Source organism: Solanum pennellii, chromosome 4 (assembly GCF_001406875.1).
Source record: "Solanum pennellii chromosome 4, SPENNV200".
NCBI lineage: Eukaryota > Viridiplantae > Streptophyta > Magnoliopsida > Solanales > Solanaceae > Solanum > Solanum pennellii.
In genome coordinates, this window is record NC_028640.1 from 65,417,721 (window position 1) to 65,430,865 (window position 13,145).

At 34.1% G+C, this 13,145-nt stretch overlaps 1 protein-coding gene across 2 annotated transcripts in view; it reads left to right on the forward strand.

Moving 5' to 3' along the window:
• LOC107015781 overlaps nt 1–11,475 on the forward strand; it is a 15,255-nt gene extending 3,780 nt beyond the window's left edge. For both annotated transcript variants that reach the window (XM_015216185.2, XM_027916708.1), the window contains exons 3-4: nt 4,210–5,077; nt 11,011–11,475. In XM_015216185.2, the coding sequence (XP_015071671.1) occupies nt 4,210–5,077; nt 11,011–11,057 (915 nt within the window). In that variant the 3' untranslated portion in view covers nt 11,058–11,475. The remainder of the gene's footprint in view (nt 1–4,209; nt 5,078–11,010) is intronic.
• The last annotated feature ends 1,670 nt before the right edge of the window (nt 11,476–13,145 follow it).

The window sequence follows — 13,145 nt, forward strand, 5'->3', positions numbered from 1 at the left end:
GAGTTGAAAGGTAAAAAAATTCATAGAAAAGAATGATAATTTTGTTACATATGTGAATAATTCATCGAATTATTATGGGATGTGCGAAAACTTATTTGAGTTCATCAGATGACGAGAAGTTAAAAAGGTATTAACCTAATGAATGTTCCTTGCAAGTCAATCTGATATTTGATGCTTATACTTATTTTCTAAGTTAAAATGTTAAAGAAAATAGTACAAGTAGAAAATATTACTCTTAACAGACATATTCAAGCAATTGAATAGATTTGATTCTTTTTCAAATTCTTTTCTTCTAAAATAATGTTAACTGTTCATGTAACAGTTGATAGTTGCCTCAAAACGGTAAAAAGTTCTTTTGAAGTTACAATTGAAAATTTTTACTTAAGATCAACAATTTCAAAAGAGATTAAATGAGTTGATTTTAGGGAAAAGGGTCAAAATTACCCCTCTACTTTATTTTATTAGTTGACTTTGCCCCTATCGTTAAAAACAAGTTATTTTTACCCTTGCCGTTAATAAACTTAACAAATATACCCTTCCTTGGATGGAAAACCCCAAATTAATTAAAATTATTCGATTTTACTAAAATTACCTAATTCTAACCCAACCCGACCCACTTAATAATATACATCATTTCTTTTACCCAAATCAATTTTGTTTTCACCCACCACCCACCACCAAAGCCTCATCTACATACTTAGAGATGTCTTCAGCCACGAATAACGTTGCCATTGAACACCTTTGATATTATGTTAAAAACTGGACAAGCAATTGAACCATTGGCACAACTAATGGAGACAACTTATATATTGGATGAATGGGTTAGTTATTGTCTGATATTCCGTTTAGTTTATGACTCTGCTTGCATTATACTGCTAGTATCAATGGAATCAATGAATTAGTGGATTCAACACACAAGCAAATACATCATTCTGTATTTCTTTAATTAGTGCAATGCACCTTTGTATCAATTTTTAACATAATATCAAAGGTGTTCAATATCCCTCTCCTGAGTGTCGCGACGTCATTCGTAGCTGAAGACATCTCTAAGTATGCTGACGAGGCTTTGGTGGTGGTGGTGGTGAAAATAAAGTTGATTTGGAAAAAAATGGATTGTATTATTAAGTGGGTCGGGTTGGGTTAAAATTGGGTAATTTAAGTAACATTGGATAATTTTAATTGATTTAGGGTTTTCCATCCACGGAGGGGTATATTATAACTTGTTTTTAGCGGTAGGGGTAAAATCAACCAATAAAACAAAGTGTTGAGTGGTAATTTTGACCCTTTTCCCTTGATTTTATTATTATTCGAAAAAGAATTATTAAAAGAACTATATAATAACAAAATATTAATGGCTTTTCATCTCAAAAAGCTAGAAGAATAGATTTTTTTGGGAAAAAAAGATATTCTATTTTGTAAATTTAAGGCCTCCAAATAAATTTTGGCTTTAGGCCGCTAGAGTGCTTGAGCCACCGCTGTCTCAATCACATAATAATTGAAAAGCTTCTTCAACCACCACCAGTACCAGTGTCTTCATTTGCATGTGGATAACAACATGTATTCGACGGAATGACTTAAAGCAAAGAGGGTGGTGTGAGGGTGTTGGTCATGTTTACTTACACGGGTCTCTGTTTTCACCTGATTTCACTATTGTTACTATCTATGATGCCTGCCTGTCTTGAAGGTGTTTGGCTTTGTGCTGTCAAAAAGGTTAAAATGAGCATCTTGTTTGGTTGGTCCACTACTTCTTTAAGATATTCTGTTTAACAAGTATTACAGTCCTGAGTTAAGTTCTGCTGTTAACAAAGATAACTCTTTCTTATAGTTGGTAAGATGCACCAAATCAGCAGAGTCATACAATTAGGACTGATCGAATTCTTTATGAACCATTAAGTAGGTTTTGTTTTGTCCTATCTATTTTCAGGTAGAACCAGAGAACCTGTTTTAGAGGTGGAAAGTGACAATGTGATGAAATCATATTAGTTTATCCTTCTGGAGTAACTCACCTTAGACCTTTTGCAACAGATAGAAAAATCTACTTGCACAGTGAGAAATAACTGCAAGTGCTATTAGCTAGAAGGGTAATTAATTCTCATTCTGCTTTAATGTTAATCTTCTCATTGTACTTTATAAAAGTCTCTCATCTTCCAGGTTTAAAAGAGAAGTGAATATCATAGCTATTTTGCGGAGAAGAGAATACAACTACTACTACTACTATGTCTCAGTCCCTAACAAGTTAGAGTTGGCTATAGAAATTCTTGTTGTCCATGTTTATCCATTTTAAAGTCATCTAGGTGAATATTACAAAAATAAGAAGTACGTGAAACACTATATTTTCTACTGGCATAAAATTTTCTGATAGGGCTAAAAGACTAGAAAGCACAGGACCTAAAGTAAACTTGCATGGATTCCAAAGAGATTGTAGGTACTTTTAGACAAGTTCTTTCCATGTGATTTTAGGTCTATCGTTTCCCTTTTTAACGCCTTGATTCACCATGGTTTCACACCTACAGACCGGTGCATTGGAGATTGACGCAAGACATGATTAAACCATCCTAAGCGATCTTACTCTATCCTCAAAATGTGCTTGCACCTTCTGAGGAATGTGGTCATTTTTCATCTTGTCTAGTCTTGTATGACTGCAAAATCATCTTACCTGCATCTCTGTGACACATCTTTTGGATGTATTGGATTTTGTGGTCCAACATTCACTTTCACTTAATATTGTTGGTTTTATGACTTGTTCTATAGAACTTACCGTTGATGGGCATCCTTCTATTACGTAACACCATGGTAGCACTTCCACATTGCAACCATCCGACTCTGGTTCTATGTATATCTGCATCTATCCTTGGTTTTCTTAGAATGATGAACCTAGACTCTGAATTGTTTGCATTGAGGCACCACAATCACGTCTAATTTCACCTCAATTTCTCTCTTCTAATGCTGAATAAACGTGCAGTAGATGTACTCGGTCTTACTTCTCCTTATCCTAAAAACCTTACCATCTCAAGTGCTTATCTATAGCTCAAGCTTTTTAGTTGGCACTCTAGCAGGTTTCGTCAATTAGCACTATAGTTAAGAAATAGCATTGGGACCTTATCTTGTTTTGTGTTGAGTGGCTCATCCATAACTAGGGTAAACAAGTACGAGCTCATTGCCCGATCCCTGGTGTAAACCTACAGTTATGGGAATTTTCTTGGTCTCTCCTACTAATGTTCTCACACTAGTGATGGCTCCTTCATACATGTCTTTTTTTGACATTGAAATTTTTACCGAGAAAAAATACATAAACCTATATGACAGATTGAAAACGCTTCTCTAACTAATGTCTAAGGACCAGTTACTTTGAGTAAACTCTCTGGTCAATAATTGCTAACAAAGTCCCCAGACTGTAAATACTATTAAGATGCATTGTTTTATCAAAGATATAAATTTGACTTATCAAAAGGAAAAAGAAAAAAATTCTAGAGTGGCCATATCAGTGTTACGACTAGTACCCTGAATAGAACGCAACCCCAGGAAGATGAAGACATCAAATGTAGGAACAGTCACGTGCATGTGTGTTATTAACTCTGTACTACTGCTTCAAACATGTGCACTTTTGATTGCTCAAAGTATAGAAATTCTAGTGTTTTTTTCTGATAGTGCTGCAATTCATATGGCTCCTGATAGTATCATTATAATGTACTGCAGCCATTTTCATCTCTAGCACTTTAGGTTCGGTATTGTTCCACTATGATCCATTAACATGTAAATTTCAAGTACTAACATTAGAATTTCGGGTTTTGTTTATATGTATAAAAGAAAGTGTAGATGCAAAAAGTACAAGTAATAAGGAAGACTGGGAGTTTTTCTGGGAATTTAACCCTAGTCAGTAGTAGACCTTAACTTGGCAATTGAATCCCTGCGTTCAATCAAATTGGATTTGGTATCAATTGAATAGAAATGGCAACTTTTCGGCGTGATCTCTATCTACATTTCATAGTCAAGATGTGCTCACAGGATGAGATCATCCTAACTCCCAAGCATCCTCGTAATTTCTTTTTAATGACTAATGTTACCATATTAATGTTATAGCCATAAGTGTCGTAAAATAATATTATAGCCATAAGCTGAATCCGAAAAAGCCAGGACATGCAGTATCTTAACCATAGATCTGGACACATCTAAAATTGTTGAAGTTCTTATCTCCTATGTTTACTGTAGGTTATTGAAAAGGCTGTACCTGCACTTGTGGATCTTGCGGGGATATCATCCCTTGGGGATCATAAGAAGCTAGGAGACTCTATTGTCAATGTTCTACAAGAATGTATTGAATCACAAGGGACAGGTCGTACTCAAATCAATAGCCATGTGAAAGAAGAAGTTGAAGAACTACTAAATTCCAAACAGAGACTAAAATGGGAGAAAAATATGCCTAAAGAGGACCTTCATATCAAACAGGCAGCTGCACTGGTGGTAAAACTTGAAGGGAATTCCCTGTTCTCATCAGGAAATATTTCTGGGGCTGCAGCTAAATACTCAGAGGCATTGGCGTTGTGCCCAATGAGGTCAAAGAAAGAGAGAGTGGTGCTGTACAGCAATCGTGCTCAATGTCATCTCTTGTTACAACAACCCTTGGCTGCTATAGGTGATGCTACTCGTGCATTGTGTCTTCATAATCCTGTGAACCGTCATGCCAAAAGCCTTTGGAGAAGAGCACAGGCATATGACATGCTTGGTTTAGCTAAGGAGAGCTTATTAGATGCTATTCTGTTTATAAATGAGTGTTCACAATCAAATGATCCTGATCTGTCTTTAAGGCAAAACAAGGTTCCTGATTATGCTGAGCGTTTGGTAAAAAAGCAGATGCGTGCAGCTTGGTTATTTAGAGAGGCTGCTATTAAACATGGTGGAGTTCAATGTGAGGGTGATGCTGGAGACATGTGTGGCCAGGAAACTGATGATTCAGAATGGGAGACAGCAAGTGAAAGTGAAATTGGAAATGAGGAGAGAGATGAAATCGGCGATGATATTTGTGGATGGGAAAATGAGGTTGAAAGGAAGGATAAGTACAAAAAGGCTTCACTCAAAGGTAATTTGATTCCTAAATTCTAATGGTTAACTGCCCTACCACTGCTAAGCTTATAGAAATGGTGAATTGTGCATCTTGAAAATATAAGTCATATCATGTGTATGTCAACTTGACTGAAGTTACAATTTTTGCCCTTTTTGCTTAATTAATCTTGTATTTGGTATATATTTCATTACAATTGCCCCAAAAAAACTTGTATTCACTGAATTCTGGATTTTGCTAATGCAGTACAGAGCTTTTCTTTTATTTGTCCTTGTTTCATATTCATGATATGATTTGAAAGTGTATCGGTTGAAATAGGTTAGTTTTTATCCATCACATGCATTTCTGTAGCTTCAAAAAAATGATAATACTACCACTAATTTCGGGAGTGGTTGAAATCTTGAACAAGAATATGTTAAGTGAGAGAAATGAATAAGCAACTTTCTCAACTCTGTAAATGCTGTTGCCTTTACTCTGGCTAATTGCTGGACTACCAGCGGTCTTATCCATTGTGGCTACTTCCTGAAGAGAGGGAAGCAAGAGTAATTATCTAACATATACAGCAAATGATGCAAGTATGATTTCTTAAATTAGTGAAAGATTAGAATGATGAAGCAAATATGTAGTACGGAATTCTCTTGAACCTTTCATTGAAATACACATATGATAAAAAAAAATTAATTTATAGCAGAGTCAAATGATTGCTTACCGCTTTCGTCTAGGATTCTGTGTGTTATTTTCTACAGTATTAAGTGAGAAATGAATCAGCAACTTTCTTAACTCTAAACCCCGTTGCCTTTCCTCTGGCTAATTGCTGGACTTTTTAAAAAAACTGGTAATGACTATAGATATAGTAGTTGAACCATAACAGTGCAAAAAGACTTCACAAAATCCCAACCAAGCTTAGGCTACTGCAAACTTCACAAGGATCATATCCTATCAACTAGTGATTCAACCTCCTCAGAATAGCTTTCTTTACACCAATTTTTTTTTTGAAACTGGTAACATGTGTGTGTGTGTACATATATATATATATATATGAATTAGATCTGCACCGTGACAGTGCTATCTACAATTACAAAAACTCAACCATGCTTAGGACTACAGCTTCACAAAGAACCTATCATATCAACTAGTGATTCAGTCTCCTCTACATAGTTTTCTTTACACCAAAAAAAAGGAACAAAAGAATACAATTTTGTCTTTGATTTTCTGCACAGGATTGCTTTTGTCTTAAAAAATTCTGTAGTTCCTCTCTTTCCAAATTGTCCACCATATACAAGCTGGGACAAGTTCCCACCACTTCTTTTGTCTCACTGCACCTCCATTTTAAGTTCCAACACTTCAATGAATCACAACTTGTTGCTGGCATAGACCATCTTAGTCCTATCAAGTACAAAAAAAGTTGCCACAATTGTCCAGTTATGGGACAATGTAGAAACAGATGGCAATTGTTTTCTCCGGCTGCACCACACATACAACATCTAGAGCATAGATGAAATCCCCTTCTTCTTAAGTTTTCTTGAGTGAGACGTGCTTCTCTTGCTACAAGCCAAGAAAAACACAAGACTTTATAAGGGGCCTTAGTCTTCCAGATGAACTTCCATGGCAACTGGTCAAATTGTGCATTTTGTCTAATCTGGTGGTTGTATGCAGATTTGACAGTGTAGACTCCATCACTTCCAGATTTCCAGCACAACCTATCCTTAGATTCTTTGAAGCCTTGGAGAGATTCCAACTTCCAAGGTCTTAAACAAGTCCACGACTCTTTCCAATTCCCAGTCATGTAATAATCTTCTAAAAGTAATACTCCACCCATGTACTCTTTTAGCTGATTCAAGGTTAATATCTGGTAAAGTAGCCAAAAATAAAACAAAAATATACAATTCATCTTGATTTTCCCACAAAACTGTATTTGTCTTCAAAAGCTCTATAGTTCCTCTCCTTCCAAATGGTCCACCATAAGCAAGCAGGACAAGTTTCCACCAATTTTTCTGGCTAACTGCCCCATCATTCTCGTTCCAACATTTCAGTAAATCAACACTTGTTGCTGGCATTGACCATCTGAGTCCTACCATGTCAAGAATAGTTGTCATAATTGTGAGTTAATATCTCACAAGGTCATTCAACTTTAGGAATTTATCTAGTAAAGTCATTGAACTTTGTTTTATATCAAAAATATCACCCAACTTAGATATTTATATCAATAAAATCACTCAACTAAATGTATTATAAATTAAATATATGACATTATTTTTATTGATCCACATACAATTGGACCCAAATTTATTCATGATTCTACCTTTTAACCCAGTTAAGAAACTATGTTTTGTTTCTTGACAATCTGTGCACTCCAAATGGCTCGTCATGAGCATAGGCCATGGGATTAAACCCCTTCAGTTCACGGTCTTCACATAGAGCACCATCACCTTATACACCATAAAAGTATGACATACCAATCTACAAACACACAGACAGTGGGTAAAAGGGGTAAGTTTATTAGCTTGGTCAATGCAGATTGCTGCTTGTTATCCCACTGGTGATAAACGTGAAAAAGGGGGACAAATTGAAGAGTTCTGTCAATCCAGCGAGCACAATGTAGTTAAATAAACAAGTTTTGGGTTTTCTTTTTGTTTCTTTTATGTTAATGACTTATGAGTCAAATTATCACATTTATGTTTATGAGTTGAAATGTAATGAACTAACGAAGTTAATTTTTAGAAGTATGAGATTACAATTCGTGCAATAGTTACAAATGAACAGCCACAATCGATGAATTACAGAATACAAAAAGATGCATATATAACAGTATAAATCAAAGGAGCTAAATCAACAAAAAAAAAATAAACGGATCGACATGAAATTAGAGGAGAAACTCACAACTCCGGTGGGAGAGTAGTTGGTGAATGAATTTGGTTCCGATTGCATGTGGATCAATCAAAATAATATCATATATTTAATTGAGTAATTTTATTGATACATACAACTAAGTTGAGTGATTTTATTGATATAAACAGCTAAGTTGAGTGATTTTATTGATAGAAACAACTAAGTTGAGTGATTTTATTGATACAAAATAAAATTTAATGACTTTGTTATATAAATTTTCAAAGTTGAGTGACCTTTTGTGTATTAACTCCATAATTTTGTCTAGTAACAAGACAATGAGTGAATAGGTGACTATTATTTTCCCTAGCAGCTCCACACAGAAAGTATCTAGAACACAGTTGGAATCCCCTTCTTTGAAGTTTATCCTGTGTGAGGCAAGTATCTCTTGGTATTAGCCAAGAAAAGTATACCACCCTAAAGGAGCCTTTATCTCCAAATGGATCTCCATGGTGTCACTGATTAATTGACTGTCTGTGCTTTATCAGAATGTTATAAGCTGAGTTTACAGAATAAGTTCCTTTGCTGGTGGGCTTCCATATAAGTTAGTCTACAGTATTTTTGAACCCTTGGAATGATTCCAAGGTCTTTCAACAACTCTTTCCAGCTCCCAGTTATGCAGTAGCCTTCTAAAAGTAATATTCCATCCTTGTACTCCTTTTGCTGATTCCAGCCTAATATCTGCTAATTGCTAGACTACCAGCAGTCTTATCCATTGTGATTACTTCCTGAAGAGAGGGAAGCAAGTTGGATATGAAGTAATTATCTAGTATACAGCAAGTGACGCAAGTATGTGATTTCTTTAAATAGTGAAAGAATTAGAATGATGAGGCAAGTATCTAGTAAGGAGTTCTCTTTGGAACTTCCATGAAATTCACAAATGATTAGTTTTTTTAATTCTTAGCAGCGTCAAATGGTTGTTTAACCCTTTTCTTCCATGATCCTGTTTGTTATTCTCTACAGTTGTAACTTCAACTTGGCATTACCTAGATGTCGTTTGAGTTATCCTGCTTATCCTTGGGTTCTTTTTTAGTTGAGAGATCCCATTTTGCTGCCTATGAGTTCTTGGTTATTGATTTTGTAGAGCAGAATGAGTGGTAATACCATGGTCCATATCCATAACAGAGAGTCAATGTTAACTATATGCCCCTGTTTCTTATCTTTCTTTGTTTTGTTTGTGTTTTTCTTTTGATCTTAAAATTTGGCGATTCTTCTTTATCAAAATTGAATAATATCAATGAATTTGATGATCCTAATTTTCATAATGAACACCATTTAGACTCTTGCAATGTACTCAAATCGATCTAAGCATATCTTTTGTGAGTAATACCTTCTCTTTGGGGTCTCAATATCTACCGTTTTAGATGACAATTTCAGTTCATTGCAAGAGTCTAAATGGCTCTGCTAGCTATGTCGACTTTCAGCGGAACCCCTTAGCAGCCTTTAAAGTTGGCACCAACTTTCACTCAGACACCTCAAGTATTCATAGTCTAATTATTTTTGAAACTGGAATAGGCCTACGACCATTTTAAACACCCGTAGTAGCGCTCCACTGTGTCATTTTGACAATCATCAAAAATATTGAGGAGAGTGTAATACGAGTCGCTGATAACATGGCAAGCAACTAATTAAATGATAACATGTGACATTTTTAGTAAAAGAAAAAAAGAAGAAACTATTTTAAAAAATCTATTTAATAAATAAAACAAAAATAATTTTCTAATAAAAATAGTTTACACAGCTCCTCGCAATCCTCACCATGTTGTCCCATACCTCTCAACCCTTTCTATCTCTTACAGAAATAATCATTTAACAAAGAAGTACAAATCTTTAACATAAAAAATTGACGAATCATTAGAATCGAAGAATTGATGTTCTCATCTAATAATAAAAAAAATGAATTGGGTTAAAGAAAATGGAGTCTTTGATAGTTCTAAGTGTGAATTTACCATTTACTTCCCCTTTAGTTCTTTTTCCTCATTCCCACTTTAAGTTTGTGTTTGTTTTTGGAATCTGTTCTTTCTTTTTATTGTTTCAGATCTGTTCTTTTTTCTTTTCTGAGAACAGATTCGACAATCCGACCTCCATTGAAGGAGTTTAAGCTTGGGGAAACAGTGGAGGTAGTGTGTCTTGGAAAATGGAGAAGAGAAAAATATAATAAAAATTTGCTAAATATAAGCCTTGCACACGCCATTCATGAGTGTATCACACTCACTATGCCATATCAGCAAAAAGTGTCAAATGACACAACGGGGTCCTACTAAGTGTGTTTAAAATGAACAAGTCTTACTCAAGGTGTCTAAGTGAAAGTTGGTGCCAACTTTTAAGGGTGGCCAATGAGTTCCACCTTAACTTTCTACATTAATTGCTTCCCACACGTCAACAACAACATCACACCCGTTTTAATCCCACAAGTGGGGTCTGGGGAAGATGGGGATGTATGCAGAGTGCAGACCTTACTCTACATTTGTGGGGCAAATAGATTATTTCCGATATGACCCTCAAACAAGCAGGGAAGTTAGAGAAAAAGAGACAACAAAATAACAATGCACAAAACAAGGGGAAAAAAGGGAGAAAAAAGGAAGTGGTCTCCCACGTCCCTATAAGAATTTATTACTTTCCTTTTTCTTATTTCGCTGAATATATGCATAAAATACTAAATGTATCTTTGCGGTGGAGTCCCTGATAAATCATATCAAAGCGTTTAAGAGCAAGGGCGAAATGAGAATGTTAAGATCAAAGAGTTCCTAATCTTTTTTGGACTGTCAAATAAAGGAAAGAGCACCTAACAAATTGGGACAGAGGGAATACAATGCAAAGTTTTGCCTTACTTTTAATGGACATGCCTAATCAAACTAAGATCCTAGGAGAGATGAGAGTTTCTAGTCTTATAGGCAAAGCAAGTTACTAGAATGCACATGAACTTCATATTGTTTCCGATTTTTGTAGTGTTTATTGTTCCTACTGAAAATGGTACAATCTTTTGTCGCTGTCTAGATGTTTTTCTGGATGTATGTTGTGGTTCATCTCATCCTTAAACTTGTCCAAATTTTACTCTGATGCAGAGATAAAGCATGGATATAATGTGCAGCTTACTGAAGACAACGTGTAAATTTTCTCCAACTAGCCTTATCCTGGGTAATTTAGCATCTATTAGCTTGAGAATCTAAGTGTCTCTCTTGCTGTGTCTACTATGCACAAAGGACGGAGTATGTTCTTTCGTTGTTTTTGCACGTCGCATTGCTGAATAACCTCCCTCCCCTTCCCAGCCACCCTCTTTTTACATATAGTTTAAATAGATCTAGAGGAAAAGAAAAGAATTGTTAGTGTGTTTATTTCTCTTGTTTTCCTCTTTGGTTTTGGTTTGTTTCCAAGTCATTCTTTGAGAATATCGACAAAGTCGAAAGTGGTTTCTGTACATACACACTTTGGTGATTTTTTTTTGTTGTTGTTGGCTAATTCTGGAAAAATACAGTTGTGAGTTATCTTCATTAATGTGATTGCATCAAAAAAATGTTCTTTGGTATTTATTGTATGGACCATAACTTATTAAAGCAGTTAACAGATGATAGTATAAAAGACTAGCCAAGAGGTTCTGTTTGAAAATGGACTACTCAGGTCTCAGTTTAATGATGTTTACTTCTTTATTTGGCACTGAGCTCTAAAGATTTTAAATGTTGTAATTTGCATGCTTTACTGTATATGAGTTTTGTGCAATTATACATTTTAAGTAATTTTAGTACCTTCAATTCATAATATTTTAACTCTGGGCAATAAAATATCTAGTTAGAAACATACAAGATATTATTTCATCTCATCAATGGCTTTACCTACCTCTTTTCCATATTTTTATAAAAAAAGTAATTTGTATAAATTCATAGTTTTTTAAAAAATAATAAATTTTGAATCCTCCTTAATCAAAACCTATACCAAATTTGTGGTGAGTAATTGAGTGCTTGGAATGTAAGTTTGATTGTGTTTTGGTAGGGAGGAGGATTTTCATTTTTATTTTTTAATTTTCTCATGGTTTGGTTAATATGTTTGGAAATTATTTTCTTTAGAAAAATCAATTCCTTAAATTGTATATAAGTGACATTTCAAGTTTATTGTCTTCTCTCCACGCACCCAATCTCTCCGACCCTCACCCCCGCCTTCTGAATCCCCACTTTCTATTTCATTTCAATTTCATAGTGTTTTGCAAGATAGTATATGATACTCTAGAGATAATATTTTCTTGCTTACTTAACAAGCGCTAAAAAATAGATATAGAATACACATTTTTGTTGAAAAATGTTTTCTATGAAATCATATTCGTGAAAAGTACTACAAATTTTAATATTTTTTATATTAATTAATGAAAAAATATATTTAAAAATATTAATGAAAGTTTATTAAATTTGATTTCTCAAATCAGTAAAATATGAAGTGAGTAATTGTCAATGTTTCGTTTCTATTTTTATCAAAGTGCATTTAAATCTTCTTTATGACATGAAGTATAGATGCTACTGCCTAGCTACCTTGTAACTATTGTGTCAAACATCTAAGAATAAATAAATATCAACCAACAAAGAGTGAAGAGTCAAAATCAAAAGGTGAAGGCTAACAAAGAAAGCGTCTCACAAGTTATTTCACAGTAAAAAACATGATTTATCAATCAATAAATTAAAATAAATCACAAGAGATTGGTTCAAATTAATGTAGAAATAAAAAAAATAACATACTCTATTTGTCTAAAAAATTAATTTAATTTAATTTTGAGAACAAATTAATTGGATTCTCAAAAAAACAAACTTAAACAACTAATTTGGGCTAGAAGAAGTAGCAAATATCTCGTTAGTTGATAGTTATTTAATTATGTAAAAATTTAAGGAATCCCATAGTGTAATTCAATAATTTCATTCTGTCCCGACAAATTTAGTATTTACAAAAAATCCCTTAAATTTGTTGAGCCGTGATACTTTAGACTCTAGTGATACATGGTAAATGATACATGGTAATTTTAAACTGTTGAGAAAAAAAAGGGGAAAAAACGGTATAGTTAATGTTGTTAATAAAACAGCTAAATTTACGGTAACATATCATTAATCAACATAAAATCAGCACTTAATTGGATATTAATTTCAAATTTTGAAAAACAAAGATTATATCATCTATTTTGAAAACAATTTTTTTGAACAATCTGTTAAATTTCGAACTACAG